Raw genomic sequence first — 23675 nt, 5'->3', positions numbered from 1 at the left:
AGATCCTTTTGTCGTTTTCCTTTGTGGCGCTGTTGATAGTTTTGTTTCTGCCATCACGAAGCCTTTCTGTGGCGGCAACACGAGAGGAGAAGAGCAAAAATTTGTGGAACTGATCTTTATGACGCTCACTGAGCTGAGGTTTCTGACGTAACGCACATAGTGATGGTTTCAACTCAGAAAAAATATATTTTTTTTTTGGTATAGAGATGGATTTTAGCCCATGACATTTTCTGCGATTGTTTTAGAATTTGAGATTCAAGTGTTTGTGAGGATAAGCGGTTCACGCAAATAATGGATGAAAGACTGCCGCAGTCCACAACAATGACGTGCGCACAAGATGATGGAACAGAAAATGTTTTTAATTTTTTGTGGATATAATTAAAAGGATGCAAGTTGAAAAATAGCCAATATCAGTTCATGTCTGCAGCCAGTGTCCTGCCAGAACTGACTTGATGCTTCCGGATCGGGAAGCCACTCAAAACCGTTTCCGCCGCCATTGCGGATTTTAGGACAGGAGATCAGTCGTTAATACAGCCGCGATCCATCTTGCAGCGCGAAGGGCAAAAACGAAATTCTGACACATTGAGCATCTTTGCAGCCGCAACGTTTGGGTGACATTTTTAGCAGCAGTGCGTTTGTGTCGCGTTTTTGTCTCCACGGACTCGCTCCGACCTACACATAACGTAAGGAGGTCGTAAGCTAGCGCGGTGCTGCTGCTCTGCTAGCTAGCACGGCGGCTAACACTTCCATCACTCTGGAGAACACCGAGGAAAACAGCATGTCGCAAATTTTGCCTATCCGCTTCCAGGAGCACCTACAGGTATGTAGGCACGTTCATTGGTTATATGAAACGTGCGGATGCTTTTTCTATCACGTTCCTCAAAACGGAGTCGTGTGACAGCTCGCTAGCAAATTAAATACCCTCAGCAAATGAACGACCTCCCCTCCCCCGTTTAGCATCAGCTCACGAATAGGCTTCAAGTCTGGCATGTAATCGGTGACACCGCGCAGACCAATGCACCTTTTGACATTTCGGCACTTGCCAAAATCAACAAATGTATTTACTTAGAAATTTCGCCCCTTTGACCTGCACACTCCTCCAATTTTAAATGTTAGCTCGTACCGTCAGGAATGTCTTGTGAGGGATGCTCGCACCCACGTCATCTAATCACGGCTTTATTAGAAAGACACGTGATTCACACGGAATTTGATTTTAAAAAATGACCAGTTAAGTCCTTGTGCTACATGTTGCATATTTGAATAGACGTTTAGATGTTGAAGTCTCACACTGGCCATTATGTCAGTGAGGTTGAATGAATCAAGCAAGAAGCTGCGATCAGCTGTTCACTGACTTCAATCATACAGAAGCGTCAATTTTTGAAAATTTAAGTTATAGAAGTCATTGGTCTGACTACTGTGCGCCTTTTCACACACATTGAGAGGCTTTTGTTCTTTTTTCATGTATGTATGTCTATATGTGTATATATATATATATATATATGTCTGTGTGTGCGCTCTAAAAAATAAGGAAACAGTAAAATAACCAATCCCAGATCTGAATGAATGAAATATACATATTAAATGCTTTGTTCTTTACATCGTTAAATATGCTGACAACAGAATCACACAAAAATTATCAATGGAAATCAAATTTGTTAAACCATGGAGGTCTGGATTTGGAGTCGCAGTCAAAATTAAAATGGAAAAACACTACAGGTTAATCCAACTTTGATGTAAATCCTTAAAACAAGTCAAAATGAGGCTCAGTAGCGTGTGTGGCCTCCACATGCCTGCATGATACAAGTATTTATATGTATGTGTGTTTTATTTGTATTTATTTAATGATTTATTTATTTTTATATTTATATAAAACTAACTCTCTTCATATTCCAGCTCCAGAACCTGGGCATCAACCCGGCCAACATTGGGTTCAGCACTCTGACAATGGAGTCGGATAAATTCATCTGTATAAGAGAGAAGGTGGGAGAACAGGCACAGGTTGTCATAATTGACATGGCCGATCCCAACAACCCGATCCGCAGACCCATCTCTGCAGACAGCGCCATCATGAACCCTGCTAGCAAAGTTATTGCACTTAAAGGTAAATGGCGCCCCAAATGGTATGTTATGTTTAGAGGATTGTGATGATAAATTTACGTCAAATGCAAACCAAAATAATGTTCGACTTAATTGGAAACCTTTTCTGTACACACGGGCCATCTGTGTAATTTCTCTGTCGTCTGCCATTTTGATGTTCACGCATAGGCCACCTCATTTGTTTGTCCGGACATATAAAGTAGTGTAATTTATGTGCTTTTTTTTCTGTGAATTTATAGTATGTTAGTATTCAGTAAAAGTGATGGTGAGAAAAATCATGCTGTCATGAATGCTTTGTCTATTTTTGTTTTTGCTCTTTTTTCATTTCCTTAATGCTTTCTTATGTTTGCAGACGGTGAGTTGAATTTTACAAATCATAAGTTGTCAAAGTGTATTCCTGTATGCACTTGTCTTGACATGAATGCACAATACTGGTCATAGTCTTAATGAATGCTAGAACTGAAAGCACAAGCCTGGAAAACACAAGCAACAGTGTTGGATGGATTTCCATGTGAAAGAACCTTTTCTCGAGAAAAATAATCACCACTCTGTTTATCGCTTTCATTTTTTTTTTTTTGTGTAGTTTGAAAATGTTCAACGCAGAGATCCATTCTCATTAATCCATGACGTCAGTTTCAGGAGTTTCAGTTTATAAATTCAGTCACATTTTTTTCTTTACAATATTTTCATTGTTTCCCCCACCTCACCCCCTCCCCACAAATGTGAACCTGTTATGATTAATATTGCATTTAACAAGTATGACTTAAGCAGCCCACTCCACCTGTTTTTATCCATCTCGCCGTGATGCCATTTTGCCTTGTACTGTCGCTTGCTGTCGACTGAAAAGGACATCACTGTGCCGAAGAACTCATCTTACATGGGTCACGTGACCAAACCCAGAAAACAGGTGAACTCTGACGGTCATTATACTTGAGCCCTTAGGCATTTTGATGTCATTTTTGATCGACAGAAAATGGCAGTACAAGGCAAAATGGCCGCCTCCTGAGATGGATAAAAACAGGTGGATTTTTCAAATTAATTAATTAAGGCATATCCACACTATAATGTGGATATGCCCTCCAGGTCTGATGATATATGCTGTGTATATTACCAATCACTCATGATTTGGGGCTATACACTGTATATTTTGTGGCCATACAGAACACTGCAGATTATATTTACGAACGAAACAAATTAGTTGGTGTTGGTGCATCTGTCCAGCAACTTTCCCATCATTTACATCTCTTTGTGTGCTTTGTAGTTTCCTCTTGCAAATCTGCATTCAGACCTACAGTATCTTCCCTCATTTTAGAATTTCATTCTCATTTGTGTTATTTCTCTAAGTTGGTAAGCCACAGAGCTTCTTGTTTTGTGTTGATGGACTATTTGATCCATTTTGAGGCAAAGTGTCTAAAACCCATATCTCACTGAGCTGCGGGTATTTACGCATGGAGCGGATGTTGTTTTTGTTGGTTTTTAAGTTTGCAAACAGTTTTTTTTCTGGGGGGGGGGTTGTCGCAAATAAATTCTGAACATGTTTGAAGAAAAACAGGAAAAACTGTTTGAGTTATGCTTTTGCAACCTTTAAAGAACTCTGACGAAAAACCTGCATTCGCTCTGCGCCCAAACACTGGGAAACGTTCGTTGCTTAGCGAGATACGGGCTTAACCACTAGAATAAAATAATAAGTCCATCCAGAAGCTCCGTAGATGTGTTTGTCATTGCAATAAGAAGACATTCAGACAGAAAGCACTGTTTTAAAATAAAGTTTGCTTCAAGAATAAAGTTTTTAGCAAGTTGGCCGAAGGTGCTTAGATGCTCAAAGACGGATTCTCGGTAATTCTAAAAAAACATATACTGTATATATATAATATGTGTGTGTATTTTAAACCACAAAATTTTGTTAACACAGAATTTGCTTCTTCCTCACCACTTGCCTGCCTCACACACGCCCTCTTGTGTTCCACTCACAAAGCTACTCTGAATGTTGAACAACTTGGTTGGCAGAGTCATGTCATGCGGCAGGTGTTAAAATGCACGCACTTGGTCTGCGTATTCCCAGCGTGTATAAGAAAGCTAGCTGAAAGCTGTGCACGTTAACATATGATTGCCATTAATTATTCACATGAGCTTGTCAAAATAACGTAATAGCTCTGGATCTGCAAATAAGGCGTCTGGGTCCAGATCCAGTCAGAGTCTTCCTATTTCGGACTCATGGTTTAATATAAGTGTATGTGCATAACAATCGATGACAAATATTTATTGATGGTATATATTTACCAGACAATATCATTAAAGTGAAATTGTGTCACCATACTATCCTCATTGATATGACCACAGAGAAAGTGAAATAAATGTCCTGTCCGTAGAATGTGCCCACCAAGGCCATTGCAACACCGCCAATGAAAATAACTGAATCGAGACCTGGAAGTACGCAGTGCTTTGCCAGTCTGAACACAATTTGCAGAAGTTTCTTAGCCATTTTGTCTACATTATACCAGGGGGTTACATATTTAGCCTTGAATGTGCACACATAGCAATCAATGTGCTGAATGCAGATCTACCACAATGTGATTGCCCTTTTGTTGGTCTTGCTTCTTGATTTGACCCTGGAATTTGGTATTCCCAAATGGTATTTTTCCCCCTTCTCCCGATCTGCCCCCATTGTTTGGTGTGGGTGATGCGCGGTAGCTTAGATTACTCCATTTTGTTTTAAATACAACTAATTGGTAATTACAAGCGTGTAGCGCAGGGTGGGAAAAAAAAAAATCTCGACCAACGTTAACTTTGACTTCAACACTTTCAGCGGCCAAGACCCTGCAGATCTTCAATATTGAAATGAAGAGCAAGATGAAGGCTCACACCATGACGGATGATGTGACCTTCTGGAAGTGGATCTCCCTCAACACCGTCGCGTTGGTCACAGACAACGCAGTCTACCATTGGAGCATGGAGGGCGACTCGCAGCCAATCAAAGTCTTTGACCGCCACTCCAGCCTTGCAGGCTGCCAGATCATCAACTATCGCACTGACGCGAAACAGAAATGGTTACTGCTAATCGGCATTTCAGCACAGGTACTGACTTTGCGGGCATTAACTTTTCTGCAAACCAGTCGCTCGGTATTTTCCGTCTGTGTATCCTCTATGGATTTTTGAATGCATTGCGGTTTATATTAACCTGTTGAATGACCATCAGTGCTCACTATTTTTCCAAGTGCATTGTGGGTAATTTCTCTCTGGACATTCGGCCACCCCTACAAAAGCTATATCGGGAATAGTGTAGACATTGACACCCAGCTCCATGATGTTATCCAGCATTTTTCAGTTGATTAGGTAATTTTATATTCAGTTTGTTGTTCTGTGTATTGGATCGTGTGGGGGAAAGCCCAATAAACCGCAGATGGGATGCAGTGTGAATGATGTACAATCCTCATACTTGTATTTCGTGTTAGTTTTATAGTAAAGTTCAACTGCATCACATACCATAATGTATCATTCATGTACTGCATATTTGTACCATCAATTTTTTGTTATGTTGATGTTCTCCAGCAAAACCGTGTTGTTGGAGCAATGCAGTTGTACTCGGTGGACAGGAAGGTTTCTCAGCCCATTGAAGGTCATGCTGCCGGTTTTGCACAATTCAAGATGGAGGACAACACAGAGGAGTCAACGCTCTTCTGCTTTGCTGTTCGAGGACAGGCTGGTGGAAAAGTATGATTGTTTTCATGCGCCTGACGGACACATCATTTAAATTTTTTCATGTCCTCATGTGGGGTTTTTTTTTCTCATTGGTTTTGTTTTGTGTTGGTTTGGTTTTAGCTCCATATAATTGAAGTCGGCACTCCACCAACTGGGAACCAGCCATTTCCAAAGAAGGCTGTCGATGTATTTTTCCCTCCAGAAGCCCAGAATGACTTCCCTGTTGCCATGCAGGTATGAAATTGTTAAATTGCAGGAACCCTGTTATTGTGCTACCAGTGTCACATTTATAAGATAAGAAAAGATAAGATAAGAAAACCTTTATTAGTCTCGCAATGGAGAAATTCCCAATTCACAGCAGCAAAGTTATGAAAGGAAGAAGTAGAACAACAAAATATAGGAGCAGCTGGAAAGGCAGCCACTCTCGCGGCGCCATTTTGAAGTCAAAATAACAAAAATAACATAACCCAATAACGTTTATTGGGTTATGTGTCTATTGCTGTGTTCCGAGTTTGACCGTTGATGTCTTTTATGAACATAATTTTAAAATGTATTCATGAAACAGGTATTCTAATTATGCCTGTGTTGTTTGCATTTTTAGATAAGCTCCAAGCAAGATGTAGTCTTTCTCATCACCAAATATGGCTACATCCACCTGTACGATTTAGAAACTGGGACTTGCATCTACATGAACAGGATCAGTGGAGAGACCATTTTTGTCACTGCCCCTCATGAGCCCACTGCTGGTATCATTGGGGTCAACAGGAAAGGACAGGTATTAAAAAGTGTTTGTGCACATTCCTTCTTCACGCCTAACTGCTCGGACCCGCGATCCTCATTTTTTGCATATACATTGTTCCCGGAAATACGTACTTGTCCATCTAAGTAGATTTGAAGGTCACTGATGAATGCAGCCAGCCTGCATTTAGTCTCCACTCAATGACGGTTTGAATGTGAGTGAGAGTGATTGTTTGTCTGTTTGTGTCTTATGATGGACTGGGTCCCAAAATTCAGACTCCATTCCGTCTTTCTCCCACTTATTGCGGGGATGGGCAGGCCCATCCCCCTTTTGGGCATAGGAAAATTGATTGATGGAGAAACAGAATTGCAAAGCACCATGGTAGAGGAGCACCTTTAGGGAGATGTTTGGAAAGAATTTTGGATACGATATGAAACTTACATTTGCAAAATGTGCTTTCCCAGGTGTTATCTGTATGTGTGGAAGAGGAGAACATTATTCCATACATCACCAACGTGCTCCAGAACCCAGACCTGGCTCTCCGCATGGCTGTCCGCAATAACCTTGCCGGTGCTGAGGAGTTGTTCGCCCGCAAGTTTAACACCCTCTTTGCTGCAGGGAATTACTCAGATGCTGCCAAAGTGGCAGCCAATGCACCAAAGGTACAATCATGTGGTACCCCTTGAACCTCAGGCAAAATCCTAGTTCAATTATTTGCTCCTCCGACTCTGGAACAGACAGTAACATCACAACATTTATCATTGCCCCTCAATTTTAATAAGGGCACTCCATTGTAATTTAATTAATGTGGTCACCTAACTTGCTTTTTTTTCCCCCCCAGGGCATACTGCGAACACCGGACACTATTCGCAGGTTTCAGAGTGTTCCTGCTCAACCAGGCCAGCGGTCACCATTGCTTCAGTATTTTGGGATCTTACTTGATCAAGGCCAGCTCAATAAGTTTGAATCTCTAGAGCTGTGTAGGCCTGTTCTCCAGCAGGGCCGCAAACAGCTGCTGGAAAAATGGCTGAAAGAAGACAAGGTCTGTGCTCATTGGATGGTTTTATAGTAGGCAATCCTTTTGTCCTCCGGAATAGGCTTCTAGCGCACTCTGGACAGATTTATAAGTCCTGCTTTGTTTCCAGCTGGAGTGTTCAGAGGAGCTTGGAGATCTGGTCAAGTCGGTGGATCCCACACTCGCCCTCAGCGTGTACCTGCGAGCAAACGTCCCCAACAAAGTCATTCAATGCTTTGCTGAGACTGGCCAGTTCCAGAAGATTGTACTGTATGCCAAGAAGGTTTGTTTCTGTGTCTAATTTGATGTTTTTCTTTACCAAATGGATAATTTTAGCCGTAAAGTCTTTTTGTGAACTAAGACCATCTTTATTGAATACATATGGCCAGTATCATCCATGTTTGAAATTATAAGTCACATTATTCTAGTCATAAAATAATTATCTTTGTTGTTTTTTTAATGTGTGAAGGTGGGTTACACTCCAGACTGGATCTTCCTGTTGCGGAATGTAATGAGGATCAGCCCGGAACAAGGGCTTCAGTTCTCCCAGATGCTGGTGCAGGATGAAGAGCCTCTTGCTGACATTACACAGGTACAAACAAATTAAGCCACAGGATAGCCGGTATTAATAGCCTGTCTTTTTGGCTTTAAATAAACTGCAAGTAGCGGCCCAGTAGTCCAGTGGTTAGCACGTCAGCTTCACAGTGCAGAGGTACCGGGTTCAATTCCAGCTCCGGCCTCCCTGTGTGGAGTTTGCATGTTCTCCCCGGGCCTGCGTGGGTTTTCTCCGGGTGCTCCGGTTTCCTCCCACATTCCAAAAACATGCGTAGCAGGCTGATTGAACACTCTAAATTGTCCCTAGGTGTGAGTGTGGGCGTGGAAGGTTGTTCGTCTCTGTGTGCCCTGTGATTGGCTGGCAACCGATTCAGGGTGTCCCCGCCTACTGCCCGGAGACGGCTGGGATAGGCTCCAGCACCCCCCGCGACCCTAGTGAGGATAAAGCGGTTCGGAAGATGAATGAATGAATGAATAAACTGCAAGTACAGAATACGTAGAGTCGATTGAGGTCATTAAAATTGTATGATTTTTGTTATGAACCGCATTCTGGGACTTCCGGGTTTTGCCGCGTTTTGGCTGCCGCTGCTCTCCCACAAACCTTTGTGTTTTACGGTGTTTTTACGCTCGATTGTTTTACTGTTATACAGAGTTTTACCAAACTCTGGAACTCACTTCCTCCCAACATTTGTAATATTGACTCTTTCCTTATTCAAAACCGAGCTCAAAACCCACCTATTTAGACTTGCCTACCCGCCTTAAATCTTTCTTTATTTATTTATTATTTTATCTGTGTTTTACTATTGGTCTTGGCTGTACAGTGTCCTTGAGTGTTGTGTAAGGCGCTTACAAATGTGATGTATTATTATTATAAGTCGTTTTTTTTGTGTGTCTAGATTGTGGATGTTTTCATGGAATATAACCTGATCCAGCAATGCACATCTTTTCTGCTGGATGCATTGAAGAACAACAGGCCCATGGAAGGACCATTGCAGACACGTCTGCTAGAAATGAATTTGGTCCATGCCCCGCAGGTATACGAATGCATAAAAATAGATGAGAAGAAAATTGTCTTTTTCTGTCATCGTAATTAACTTGACTTTGAATGACTGACCACTTACAACTGAATCCAATTATCATTGCATTCATTTTTGTCCACGTAACTGTCATTTGTGTGAACGATGAAGTGTTTGTAAGTGTCTAAAGTACTCGGGTGATTTTTTGCAGGTAGCAGATGCTATTTTGGGCAACCAGATGTTCACTCATTATGACCGTGCCCATGTGGCACAGCTTTGCGAAAAGGCCGGGCTCCTGCAGAGGGCGCTGGAGCATTATACTGACTTGTATGATATTAAGCGGGCTGTGGTGCACACTCACCTCCTCAACCCAGAGGTATGCTGGCAATTTCAAAATGTAAAAAAAAGATACCGGCCTAATATGTTACAGAATACTAATTGTCACTCATTTATGTCCTCATAGTGGTTAGTCAATTTCTTTGGCTCCCTGTCAGTGGAGGACTCTTTGGAATGTCTTCGGGCCATGCTCTCTGCGAACATCCGCCAGAACCTGCAGATCTGTGTCCAGGTTGCCTCCAAGTACCATGAGCAACTCAGCACTCAGAGCCTCACTGAACTTTTTGAGTCGTTCAAAAGCTTTGAAGGTACACGCCTTGAGAGTCAGGGAGTTAGTCGTTACTATCGCCCAGTCACATGATTTTTAAATTCTTTTTTTTTTTGTCTTTCAGGGTTGTTCTACTTCTTGGGTTCCATTGTCAACTTCAGCCAGGACCCAGAGGTTCACTTCAAATACATTCAGGCTGCCTGCAAGACAGGCCAAATCAAAGAGGTGGAAAGAATCTGCAGGGAGAGTAACTGCTACGACCCTGAGCGTGTGAAGAACTTCCTCAAGGTCAAAATGACTTGCAAGCTGCACACTTTGGACATGGAAAACCCTTATTGACTATATACATTGAAGTCTTTTTCTCTCTCTTTGCAGGAAGCCAAGTTAACCGATCAACTGCCTTTGATCATTGTGTGTGACCGCTTTGACTTTGTCCATGATTTGGTCTTGTATTTGTATCGCAACAGTCTGCAGAAATACATTGAGATCTATGTGCAGAAGGTACATTGCTGTTCTGAGCTTATATGTCATCATTTACTTTAAATCGGGCCAAAATCTGACTGGGCGCATTTCTTGATTTTCTGCAGGTAAACCCAAGTCGTCTACCAGTGGTCATTGGAGGTTTGCTGGATGTTGATTGTGCCGAGGATGTGATCAAAAACCTGATCATGGTCGTCAGAGGACAATTTTCTACTGATGAACTTGTTGCTGAAGTGGAAAAGAGAAATCGGTAAGAAAAGGAGGAAACTGACATGGCATGATGTGCTGCGTGATTTTTTTTTTCTCTCATGTAAAACAACTGCCTTGGCCAAATCAAAGTTGGGAAACACTTCTCGAAATGACTGAAATCTCCCCTTTGTTTTTCTCAACAGACTGAAGCTTCTCCTCCCTTGGTTGGAGGCTCGTATTCATGAAGGCTGCGAGGAGCCCGCCACCCACAATGCCCTGGCTAAGATTTACATAGACAGCAACAACAACCCCGAGCGCTTCTTGAGGGAGAACCCCTTTTACGACAGCCGTGTAGTGGGCAAATACTGTGAAAAGAGAGACCCCCACCTCGCCTGCGTGGCCTATGAAAGAGGACAATGCGACCAAGAACTAATTCATGTGAGTTATTGTCATCGAAGGCCACTAGCAGTACTTGGACCTATATGGGTGTTCACTTCAAAACTATTTTTGTTCAATGTGTTAGGTGTGTAATGAGAACTCGCTGTTCAAGAGTCTGTCACGCTACCTCGTGCGTCGCAAGAATCCTGAACTGTGGGCGAGTGTGCTGCTGGAGACCAACAACTATAGAAGACCACTCATCGATCAGGTCTCGCATCTTCCTGTCATTTTTATTCAATTGTAGAAAATCTGACCTGATATGGTAAACACAGTTTTTTTTCCCACCACTTTTGTACCGGTTCTACCCCAAAACAGCTTGGTTCTGTCCAGTGCGGTCACTTTTTTGGGAGCCATGTGCTTATAATGAAATCGTTTCACAGAACCACTCCCAACCTGGTTCTAAAAGCCCAGGGCGAGTAGATATCAGCGTTTCTTTAAGACAGTGTTTTTCAAACACAGCAGTGTGCATTTGATGGGCTCGAATTTGCAACGTTGCGAATCGCTGCAAAACCAGTGGCCTGAGAGTCCCCACTCGTGAAATCTTACTGCAGAACCCCAGATATGTTTTTAATGAATGATGTCCTACTGTGATGCAGGTTGTCCAGACTGCCCTGACAGAGACCCAGGATCCCGAGGAAGTGTCTGTTTCAGTGAAGGCTTTCATGACTGCTGACCTTCCCAATGAGCTCATTGAGCTTCTGGAGAAGATTGTCCTGGATAACTCTGTCTTCAGCGAGCACAGGTATAATGTGATAATTATTATTGTTTTTATTCATTCATTCATCTTCCGAGCCGCTTGATCCTCACTAGGGTTGCGGGGGGTGCTGGAGCCTATCCCAGCTGTCCTCGGGCAGTAGGCGGGGGACACCCTGAATCGGTTGCCAGCCAATCGCAGGGCACACAGAAACGAACAACCATTCACACTCACACTCACACCTAGGGACAATTTAGAGCGTCCAATCGAGGAAACCGGAGCACCCGGAGAAAAGCCACGCAGGCCCGGGGAGAACATGTTTTTATTTTATTTTTTATTTTTTTACAGAGCCTCCCCCCCAAAAAAAAAAAAAAATCTCACTGATATCTCCTTGCCTCGTGTATGTTTTAGAAACCTTCAGAATCTGCTCATCCTGACAGCGATCAAAGCCGATCGGACCCGGGTCATGGAGTACATTAACCGTCTGGACAATTATGATGCCCCAGATATTGCAAACATTGCCATAAGCAATGAGCTGTTTGAGGAGGCATTTGCGATTTTTCGGAAATTTGACGTCAACACATCTGCTGTGCAGGTGAGCGACTTCTTTGATTTACTTACTTCAGCTTTGTGATTTTTATTCACCTTTATATCGGATTAGAACACTGTCCCGTTACATTTAGGTTCTGATTGAGCACATTGGTAACTTGGATCGAGCCTATGAGTTTGCCGAGCGCTGCAATGAGCCACCGGTGTGGAGTCAGCTAGCAAAGGCCCAGCTGCAAAAAGGTCTCGTCAAAGAAGCGATTGACTCATACATCAAGGCTGATGACCCCTCCGCTTACATGGAGGTGGGACAAGCGGCGGCTCAGAGTGGTAAGACCAACTCTAAAAATCCTATTTGCTTGTTTGGACTTTTCAAAGAATGCACGGTTTGTGTGAATTTCAAACACAATATCATTTGAACGCGACTTCAAACAAAAGCGATGTGCTCAACATCTGTGTGTAGGAAACTGGGAGGACCTTGTAAAGTTTCTGCAGATGGCGCGAAAGAAGGCCCGCGAGTCCTATGTTGAAACGGAGTTAATCTTTGCTCTGGCGAAGACCAACCGCCTTGCCGAGCTAGAAGAGTTCATCAATGGGCCCAATAATGCCCACATCCAACAAGTAGGTTCTGGGACGTCTTCAAATCTACCAACTTCTCGTCCATTTACTTTTTCTTGACTTATCTTTTTCCTGCTTTTTCTCTTAGGTGGGCGACCGTTGCTATGATGATAAGATGTACGAGGCGGCCAAGCTGCTTTACAACAATGTGTCCAACTTCGGTCGCCTGGCTTCCACTCTGGTGCACTTGGGAGAATATCAGGCAGCTGTGGACGGAGCTCGCAAGGCCAACAGCACACGCACCTGGAAAGAGGTGAGAAATGGCAGATTAGTAAAAATGGAATTAATTCACCATTTGTCTGAATTTAGCTTTTATCCGGTGTTACGGTGCAAGCAAATAGTGCTCTCGGTCCATTTCTCTCCCACTTGTAGGTGTGCTTTGCATGTGTCGATGGGAAAGAGTTCAGGCTTGCTCAAATGTGCGGCCTGCACATTGTTGTACACGCCGACGAGCTGGAGGAACTCATCAATTACTACCAGGTACAAAGCACGCCACTCCTTTTTACATGCACGCTCATTAAAATGTAGCCATTGGACATCGAAGAGACAGATTATAAAGGCTTGATAAGGTTTGAGTGAGCTTTATGTCTTCATTTCTTCAGGACCGCGGCTACTTTGAGGAGCTGATCACCATGCTGGAGGCCGCTTTGGGACTGGAGCGAGCTCACATGGGAATGTTCACGGAGCTGGCCATTCTCTACTCCAAGTTCAAACCCCAGAAGATGAGGGAGCACCTCGAGCTGTTCTGGTCCCGTGTGAACATTCCAAAGGTAGACCCAGGGAAACATCACATCACTTATGAACAACATTTAAAAAATATCGATTTACCAGAGAAACGCGTTTTGGACGGGATGCACTAGACCAGGGGTGTCCAAACTTTTTGCCAAGGGGGCCAGATTTTATGTGGTAAAATGTCGGGGGGCCGACCTTGGCTGACATTCTTTACATTGAACAACAATATTGTTCAACAAATTTTAGTAAGCCAGTCTGTTTCACATTTCCATTTTTATTTTAATTTCAACAATCTTAAGAATTTTTTTTGGTTCATTTGAAACCAGTATATCACATGCAACTGCTTATTCACTTGACTTTTTCTTAAACAGAAGTCTCCTGAGTGCAAATTGATTGATTTGAAACATAAAATGTATCACCATGACTTTTCAATAGTCACAAAACCTTTGACTCGAACAACAGGGAAATGAACAAGCAATACACATATCCGCAACTGCAAGGATCATATGAAATATGACATATCAGTCAATATAAACACGGAGTGATGTCTTGTTAACTCGTGAGTGATGCCCTCTAGTCTCTAAATGCTATTACTCATTTAGTGAATGCTATTACTCATTTAACCACTAGAGGGAAGCAGTACTCTATGAAACATCACTCACCAGTCTACGAGACCTCAGTCAATGCAACACGTGTTCCATTGCGCCCAACCTGCGGGCCAGACGGCACTGATTTTGTGACAGGGGCAGAGGGCCGGATGAAATTGGACCGCGGGCCGGATTTGGCCCCCAGGGCCGGACTTTGGACATGCCTGCACTAGACTTTTACTGTATGCGATGGCGCTAAGATGATTCATGCGGGCCTTTGTTATGACCCAACACTGGTTATTGATGTGAATTTTAAGGTTCTCAGGGCAGCTGAGCAGGCCCATCTCTGGGCAGAGCTGGTGTTCCTCTATGATAAATACGAGGAATATGACAATGCCATCATCACCATGATGAATCATCCTTCTGATGCCTGGAAAGAAGGCCAGTTCAAAGACATTGTCACCAAGGTGGGGCCTCCTCTCCGAAACAAAACGCGTTGATTGTCACCGAAGTGTGACCTCTAACGTCTTTGCTTTTTCACTCGAGGTGGCCAATGTGGAGCTGTACTACAAAGCCATCCACTTTTATCTGGAGTTCAAACCTTTATTATTAAATGACTTGCTCATCGTTCTCTCCCCAAGACTGGACCACACACGCGCTGTAAATTTTTTCAGCAAGGCGAGTGGCTTCCTCTTTTTATGAAAGTGTTTTGTGGACAAGAGTGTCTTTTGTTTTGTGTTTGACGAAAGCACAACCGCATACAAACATTAGCCTCCAAAATGTATATTTGTCATCACCAGTGGAGGCGTGGAAGCATGACGGAGACATTACATTTTTTTCATTTCTGATTCATTCTTCAGGTGAAGCAAGTACCTCTGGTGAAACCATATTTGAGGTCTGTCCAGAATCACAACAACAAGTCGGTCAATGAATCTCTCAACAACCTTTTCATCATCGAGGAAGACTATGCGGTATGATGTCAATGGCTGACAGAATTCTTTGACGCTCTTAACTTAGCGTCATCGTCGTCATTTACTTTCAATACATTTGATATCCCCCGTTTGTTTTCTCTTCATGCATCGGCGACCCCTGACGCGATATATCCAGTCACTACGCACGTCCATTGACGCTTACGACAACTTTGACAACATCTCGCTCGCCCAAGGACTCGAGAAACATGAGTTGATCGAGTTCAGAAGGATCGCGGCGTACCTATTCAAGGGCAACAACCGCTGGAAACAGAGCGTTGAGCTTTGCAAGAAAGACAAGCTCTACAAGGTGCTTTGGGACGACACTCGCATGAACCGCATACTTCGACTCGCTGCGTCAGCCAACCGGTATTTGCTTTTACGTCCCCTCGTGCAGGACGCCATGCAGTACGCGTCCGAGTCCAAAGACATTGAGCTGGCTGAGGAACTTCTCGCGTGGTTTCTGGAGGAGGACAAGAAGGAGTGTTTCGCTGCTTGCTTGTTCACCTGCTATGACCTGCTGCGGCCTGACGTGGTGCTCGAGACCGCTTGGAGGCACAATATCATGGACTTCTCCATGCCATACTTCATCCAGGTCATGAGGGAGTACCTCAGTAAGGTGGGTCGTTCGCACACGAAGGGAATAAAACGCCGCGTTAATCGGGTAGGACAACATACGGCGGTTGTACTAATGAGGGCGTAAGACAGGTGAACACTCAAAGCTAACTGCAAGAATAGAAAAGGAACTTAGTTATGAAGAGAGTTTGAAATGACTTTTTCTCCTTGCGGCCATTCATTCATTCATTCATTCATCTTCCGAGCCGCTTGTTCCTCACGAGGGTCGCAGGGGGTTCTGGAGCCTATCCCAGCTGTCTTCGGGCAGTAGGCGGGGGACACCCTGAATCGGTTGCCAGCCAATCGCAGGGCACACAGAAACGAACAACCATTCGCACTCACACTCACACCTAGGGACAATTTAGAGTGTTCAATCAGCCTGCCACGCATGTTTTTTTGGAATGTGGGAGGAAACCGGAGCACCCGGAGAAAACCCACGCAGGCCCGGGGAGAACATGCAAACTTCACACAGGGAGGCCGGAGCTGGAATCGAACCCGGTACCTCCGCACTGTGAAACCAACGTGCTAACCACTGGACTACCGGGTCCTTGCGGCCAGATGTTGGAAAATAGTTTTCGTAAAGTATCACATCGAGAGCCTAGTAGATGGAACTTCGAAATGAATGTTTCCCTTCAAGGCAAACTTTACTGGGGTTGTTTGTACCAATAGGGAGTAGACATATGCACCCACGCCATTTAATTGGCAAATACTGTTTAACAATCAGGCAGTGAAGCAAAGTTCCCCGTGTCTGCATCGCAGTCTCTACGTGGATATTTTCGCTCCCCTTGATGCTCATTTTCCCTCTGACCTTCATGTGACATCGCTGGTTTCATATCCTTTTTCACTTGGATTTTCATCCACTCAAGCTACTTTCCCATACAAATGTGCTCCAGGGGAGAGTCATGGCAAATTTTAATCACTTTTCAAGTTAGATGGAATAAAACAGAGGTAATAACAGGCAGCAGATGTGAGAGCGGTGCTCTTATTGCATCATTGACTAGCAAGTTGCCGAGGGCTTTTTATGGCCACCGTGATTATTAATATGCAGCATTACGGCGGCACTGCGTATTTAGCGGAAAAGGCTACTGGTTGAGACTTGTTCAAGCTCATCATCGAACTTCTTTGTAGTTTTTCAAATTGTAAAGACTCATGTGCAGAAGAAGCACGTTTTGCCCTCTGCATTTAACCATTCGGAAATTCTCAGTGGAGAACATAGCAATTATACAGCACTATACTCGCACTAGAGGCGTTTGGTGGGGGGGGTCTTGCTCGGGGGTACCTCTACCACAAAATCCTGGCAAACCTGGGGTCAAATTCGTAACTAAATTGTCCAGTGCCTCAATAGTGAGTTTCACATCTGTCAATTAAGTTAAACTGAGGATACCAAAGTGACCTGGAGTATGCATTTCTATCAGAAGTGGCATTATTACTTGCATCCCCCCCGCCCCCAGCGTTTTGTGTTGCCGTTTAATGTTAAATCCTGTTTGCTTGTTTGTCGGTTTCTATTGTGGGAGACTTTCACTTGCATTTTTTTTCCCTTAAGTTGCCTTCTCTGCATTTCCTTTCCAGGTTGATGCGATAAAGGAAAAGGTGAACGTTGAATCCATTTCCTAATCCTTATCGACTCGCTGTCCTATAACTTGTAGTAGTTTGGGGGGAAGAAAATTAGCAGGAACTGCATGAATTCCCCCTCCCCCACTTTGTCACTATGCTGCTTTCCTGTGTCCAACTCTCTGCATCTTCACTAGACCACTTAACGATTTCCCCCGTCATCCAAAGTGGGGCTCTTCACATTGCATCTTTAGGCGTCTGCTGCTGGGCTGTTAGCTGGGAGAGTCTTTGATACAAAGATCACGTAAACAAACGGACAACAACCAAAAAAAAAATGAAAGAATAACCTCCCGGTGGATGTTAACAGTCATCAGCCAGCAAAGCTTTCAGTCCCTCTTTTGTATCGGCGAGTGAAAAGTGCCACTCTGGATCACTACCTGCAGTGTCAGGTCCGTTTCTCGCATACATTTAGATGAAGTTAGACTGGTTCTGACCTACCCCCCTTCTCAACACCATCCTGTTATTATTAGTTGACAGCATTTCCCGCAGGTAGACAATGAGTTTCGATTCTTTCTTCCTGAACTTTTTCACTGTATTTCTCTGTCTAATATATGCTTGAATTAATTCCTGTGCTTGAATAGTACATTAAAACAAGTACACGGAGAGGAATTTGTGATTTTTTTTTTTTTTTTTTGTGAGTGGGGAGGGGCGTCCCTCCCTTAATTGTCTTAACAATTAAAAAGCAGTTTTAGTTTATTCAGTGAGGCTACATGACGACGTGTGGAGCAACACGCATGCATAGCCCCTCCCTCAGTAACATCAGGAGCACCGGGGCAAGGCGAGATCGTTGTTGGCTGTGCCTGCTTCTGGAAACCTTTCAAGTGGCTGTACAAGAGCATCCCGTCTGCCCTCTTTTTCCCTCCCTCCACTATGGCGCTGCGCTTCTCTTTTCTCTCTCTCTCTCTCTCTCTCTCACGCATTCTTAAAGAGGAACGTAACGAAAAACGACTGCTTCCGCATGTATCTCAGCCCTTCTCTTTTCAAAATGCAAGAGCCTGCACAACCAGATTGACTGACACTTTAGGGTACCACGCAGTATGTAGAGAACTGACCCCAGTACCAGGACAGGGACACCTTACATGTCCTGTACTTCATCATCAAAGTTCAAGGTTTTATACTTCAAGCCGCATATTTTCTGAACTCGTTTCGCTGGCTGCTTAATTCATCTGCATTTCGCTGTAAATTTTCTGCTTGCCACCTGCTAATGGTTCATTCATTCATTCATCTTCCGTACCGCTTGATCCTCACTAGGGTCGCGGGGGGTGCTGGAGCCCATCCCAGCTGTCTTCGGGCAGTAGGCGGGGGACACCCTGAATCGGTTGCCAGCCAATCGCAGGGCACACAGAAACAAACAACCAACCACGCTCACACTCACACCTCGGGACATTTCAGAGTGTTCAATCAGCCTGCCATGCATATTTTTGGAATGTGGGAGGAAACCGGAGCACCCGGAGAAAACCCACGCAGGCCCGGGGAGAACATGCAAACTCCACACAGGGAGGCCGGAGCTGGAATCAAACCCGGTACCTCTGCACTGTGAAGCCCACGTGCTAACCACTGGACTCCTGGGCCGCCCCCTGCTAATGGTTAAAAAATTTAATATAGTCAGTCAAGAAAGACCCTAACCCCCTGCCCCAATAAAAAGTTCAATAAATTGTCTTTAAGTCGATATATTATGCTTTTTTGGGGGGGTCAGAATTCCCAAGGATTGAAAGTATGGCGCACACTCTACACCGCCTACTTTTGTCTGGATGAAATTAGCTTGTTTTGAGGAGGCAGCCCTGTCCCAGCCGCATAAACTACTGGACCAATGGCTATTGCAGATTTAAATTCCGTGATGACTTGGGTGGAGTGCATATTGAGTCCAGAATCTAAAAACCAAACCAAACAAAACACTCTACCGACTATAGCAAGTGCTTCCAGAGCATTAACAATTCTGGAATTTCTTGTCTATTTTTCTTCTCATTTTCTCCTTTTGCTTCTCTTTTGTTTGTAGTTGGCAGTCGAAGTCTTCTGTGGTACGCGGATGTTTTCTGACATCTCCTAGTTTCCTCGTAAATGTTGCTCAAATTCCAAATTGCAAGGGTGTTCAACTTGAGACATTCCTCTGGATACTGAAAATGAACTGTTGGCAGATTACCGCAATATGTCGCAGCAGGCTTCTTTTGGATGTTCTTATGGTCTTCCTTGTGGTTAATTGAAATCAATCAAGATTTTGGTCTAGGACCAAGATCGGGTCATTTCAGATGGACACGATATTAACGGCCGTCGTAAAAGTAATTTTATACTAGTGGGTGCTGTAGTATTGTCCAATACATCGAACATAAAATTCTTTGTTTGTGATACTCAGTATTTCGTCTCGCCTCCCTTTTCCATCAGGAAAAAAAAAAACCTTCTCATAACCTGTCACTCCCTCAGTTCACAGATATTGTTTTTCCACACCGAACATGACTTAACTTCTCAGCCCATTTGAACCCGTTGCCAACAAAACAGCCGTCCCAAACCGCGTCACAATGTGGAGACGTTCCTTCCGCATATTGCACGAGTGTAAAAATGATGTCCGTTCCACCTGCCGTGTTTTCTCCTCCATAGTCCTTTATTTCCCTTTAAATTGTAATCCACCAGTTGCATTGTTGAATCTCACTCCACAAATGTAACCGTACAAAGACCGCCTCCAGCATTTGCAGTTACAACGAAGCACGACAGATAAACGATGACTAATTAGGTCCACCTAAAAAAAAAAAATCTTTTTTTTTTTTTTTTTAGAACAACCATAGATAAGAAGTGGTTTGTACTGGTGCCGGGTTCCTTCTCTACATACTCTCAAAACATAGAGTAGATGATTGGGGTGGCTGGATGGGTGGGACCATTATTGCCATAAATCTGTGTTTATATTCCCCGTAACGCCCGCATTTAGACTCTGCGTCCCTTAAACAAAGGCAAATTGGACAGTAGTCACTTTTAGTGCTTTAGTTGTGCTGTCGTGGCTATAGTCGGTTAACGGAGGACCTCCAGCTGCACATTTTCAATTAAATGTGGACGGTGCTCATCTCCCTCCGCCTGTCAGGAATGGTCCCATCCTTCAGCCAGTGAAATAACCCAGAGGTCAGTTTTTACCAACCTGGCGTCTTCGCAAGCCTCCGCCCAAGCCGCGAAACCCACCAGGCGGATTCTCACGCCGCCGCTTTTCTTCTCCGCAGGTGGACAAGCTCGAAGCTTCTGAATCCCTGAGGAAACAGGAGGAGCAAGCCACGGAATCTCAACCAATTGTTTATGGTAAACGCATTGCACTGCTGGTAACTCTCGGGGCCTGGGATGTCATTGTGGCCACATCGCTAAGCTCCTTGTGAACACGATTGAATCGTACACTTGGGTAAAAAGTGGGGGGGGGGGGGAGGAATATATATACTGTATATATTTTCTTCCAGATTTTCAGGGACAAAGGAGCCATTTCAAGGAATAATATTAGTTTCCGGAACGGATGATCATTGGTTTACCGCACTTCAATGTGGCACATAAATGACATACCGGTAGTTATGTATGGAAGCGCAAAATAAATTACCGGTATATTTTAATTAATTTTACATTTTAATTTCTCTTTGGTCGGCGGCCCGGTAGTCCAGTGGTTAGCACGTCGGCTTCACAGTGCAGAGGTACCGGGTTCGATTCCAGCTCCGGCCTCCCCTGTGTGGAGTTTGCATGTTCTCCCCGGGCCTGCGTGGGTTTTCTCCGGGTGCTCCGGTTTCCTCCCACATTCCAAAAACATGCGTGGCAGGCTGATTGAACACTCTAAATTGTCCCTCGGTGTGAGTGTGAGCGTGGATGGTTGTTCGTCTATGTGTGCCCTGCGATTGGCTGGCAACCGATTCAGGGTGTCCCCCGCCTACTGCCCGAAGACAGCTGGGATGGGATCCAGCACCCCCCGCGACCCTAGGGAGGATCAAGCGGTTCGGAAAATGGATGGATGGATGAATGAATTTCTCTTTGGTGGCTGTGGAAAATTTTTGCTATGAGTGACGCCAGGGTGTTTTGAGATACGAGTGTAATTTGTTCTCTGATCGTACTTGTATCTCAAAACAAATGCGTCCCAACTCCTATTTCCGATTGAAATGAATGGAATTGTTTGCTTTGCAGGCACACCACAGCTGATGCTCACTTCAGGCGCCAACGTTGCCGTGCCTCCTCAGCAGGCTTACGGCTACGGGTACACAGCAGCACCGGGTTACGGGCAGCCGCCGCAGGCCAACTTTGGTTACAGCATGTGAACGACCCCTCCCGCCAGCACCTTTATCCCACTCCCCTCCACCTGTCCCTCTCTTTGCGTTCTTCTCCAGCCTCCCACGGTCTCCTACCCTCAACAGAAGCTCCGAGCAAGCATAGCCCACTTTTTATTTTGTATTCATTTTGTTACTGTTGTTGCGACACTTTTGTCCTCCTGTTTGAAGAAAAATGTGTCCGTGCTATGAAGGACTTTTATTTGTATTGTTTGAACTGAAATTGGACCACATTTGCATTCCCCACATTCCGTATTTATGACCCCTTGTCTAGAAATGTTTTTTTTTTTTTTGGTACGTTCCTGTGATGTTATTTATTTGAACGATTTGTCGTAAGTGGACTTGCTGAAGCCGAGCAAACTTTGAAGACGGTGGAGAGGAGCATTGGGTTTTGCACTCGTGAAGAAATCCCTGTGGAGAGACGCTCTTATGTTTTGATGTATGGAACATGTGACCAGCTTAACCGAGTCTCGTTTTGTCTGTACAATGCATTACATCACTGTATATTTTGAGGAGGAGGACGAAAAAAAAAAAAAGGTTACATAGAGTATTTGAACATATATCGCCATTTGGATGGCTACCCCTAGCAACACAAAGTACAGTCATGATAGTATATTCTGCACAGGTGTGTAGCTTTATGGAGTTTTAAATGCATTCAGACGTATGCCACTTTATGATTGAGACTGTGTGTGTGTGTGTGTGACGTGATGATGGTCTGAATACGAATTTTACCGCCACCGCCCCCTCTCCCCCAAACCCTGTACGGTTGGTCCCTGATTGATATTAGCTCTCCTATGTGTGTTTAGGTGACCTCTTGTGCCGTGTACAGTGCTTGTGTGAGACTATATTTGTGTATGTGCAAGGGCATGACCGCGCAGACCTGTTCCGTGTGTGTGTGAGTGTGCGTGTGTGTGTGTGCGCGTTTACGGTGAGCCCTCTCTACTGAGGTCTGTTTATGCCAGGTGTTGTGACGTATCCCTCAGATTTTATTTTGGTTCGTTTTTTTTTTTTGTTTTGGTGTGTGCAGATGTGACCATAACTTTTAAACATTGTAGATGGTGAGACAATGCTCCCACGCACACACCAATCTGCCCCCCGCCCCCCCCCCCACATACACCTCGCTCATCCTCCCAAAACAAAGAAAGAAGACTTTTTTTTTTAATGTCCAAATGACAGCTCGATGAAACCCACATGTAGGTTGCATGTGTAGATGGTTCAGAAAATAGGTCTCGGTACATCCAGAACGGTGTTAAATAAGAGCCAAAATGTACCTTAATGTACTTACATCCCTCAAATGGCGTGCACATATAAAGTGTCACTCTCCATAAGTTGAATTCCTTTTTGTTGTCATACATATGAATAAACAAAAGGGGTTCTGTCAAAGTAGAATATGACCTAACTCAAAGGGAAGTGCTAGCGTCAATAAAAAGAAAAAAAATGTAATTTGTGTTCTGGTCCCATCTGAATGGAAATTTGGTTTCATGTGGTTGTGTACGGTAAAAGGTTTTGGGTTTGGGTTTTTTTTTTTTGTTTTGTCCACATGGTTGCGGTGGAATAGTCATTCTTTGACTATTTTTAACTGTGCCACACAATTTTATTGTGCTATGATCATCCAGATTAACATGTTATTGTTTGATTTACAAAATACAATTGTGCGGGTCATTGGATCAGATATATATAATAACTATATAATATAGTTGTTATTAATTGAAGTTTTTTCACTATGACTTTTTTTCCCGTTTTTACAGTTAGTTTTTTTTTTTTGTCATAATGATTTACCAAAGTAGTCCAGTGGTTAGCACGTCGGCTTCACAGTGCAGAGGTACCGGGTTCGATTCCAGCTCCGGCCTCCCTGTGTGGAGTTTGCATGTTCTCCCCGGGCGTGCGTGGGTTTTCTCCGGGTACTCCGGTTTCCTCCCACATTCCAAAAACATGCGTGGCAGGCTGATTGAACACTCTAAATTGTCCCTAGGTGTGAGTGTGAGTGCAAATGGTTGTTCGTTTCTGTGTGCCCTGCGATTGGCTGGCAACCGATTCAGAGTGTCCCCCGCCTACTGCCCGAAGACGGCTGGGATAGGCTCCAGCACCCCCCGCGACCCAAGTGAGGATCAAGCGGCTCGGAAGATGAATGAATGAAGGATTTACCAAAGTTAGGAAATAGTTGGCTGATTTTCAGAGTACTTTCTTAAGCGTGGCTC

At 44.0% G+C, this 23675-nt stretch overlaps 1 protein-coding gene across 2 annotated transcripts; it reads left to right on the top strand.

Annotated features, from left to right (window-relative positions):
* The first annotated feature begins 84 nt into the window (after positions 1-84).
* LOC127608890 (clathrin heavy chain 1-like) lies at positions 85-22593 on the top strand. 2 transcript variants are annotated; one of them, XM_052078345.1, is made up of 33 exons: positions 85-820; positions 1894-2101; positions 4904-5172; positions 5647-5808; positions 5917-6030; positions 6398-6571; positions 7000-7197; positions 7377-7577; positions 7681-7833; positions 8020-8142; positions 9002-9139; positions 9333-9497; positions 9585-9765; positions 9850-10013; positions 10101-10226; positions 10313-10455; positions 10598-10832; positions 10918-11040; positions 11429-11574; positions 11938-12121; positions 12210-12402; positions 12536-12693; positions 12779-12943; positions 13063-13170; positions 13293-13460; positions 14327-14476; positions 14556-14687; positions 14870-14980; positions 15117-15287; positions 15375-15596; positions 17162-17182; positions 20404-20479; positions 21338-22593. In XM_052078345.1, exons 1-33 carry the CDS (start codon positions 779-781, stop codon positions 21466-21468), a joined length of 5055 nt encoding a protein of 1684 aa, XP_051934305.1. In that variant the 5' UTR covers positions 85-778; the 3' UTR covers positions 21469-22593. The 2 variants fall into 2 exon arrangements, with proteins under 2 accessions (XP_051934305.1, XP_051934307.1); XM_052078347.1 differs by lacking the exon at positions 17162-17182.
* Positions 22594-23675: the final 1082 nt, after the last annotated feature.

The sequence above is a fragment of the Hippocampus zosterae genome, chromosome 10 (assembly GCF_025434085.1).
Source record: "Hippocampus zosterae strain Florida chromosome 10, ASM2543408v3, whole genome shotgun sequence".
Lineage (NCBI taxonomy): Eukaryota > Metazoa > Chordata > Actinopteri > Syngnathiformes > Syngnathidae > Hippocampus > Hippocampus zosterae.
This window is presented reverse-complemented; position numbering and strand designations above follow the sequence as displayed.

Excerpts from the sequence above, each read along its gene's own strand:
- LOC127608890 (XM_052078345.1), top strand. The coding sequence starts at position 779 with ATGTCGCAAATTTTGCCTATCCGCTTCCAGGAGCACCTACAG. Across the intron at positions 11,575-11,937 it reads TCTGTCTTCAGCGAGCACAG|AAACCTTCAGAATCTGCTCA; the intron begins GTATAATGTGAT and ends TGTATGTTTTAG. Across the intron at positions 13,461-14,326 it reads CCCGTGTGAACATTCCAAAG|GTTCTCAGGGCAGCTGAGCA; the intron begins GTAGACCCAGGG and ends GTGAATTTTAAG.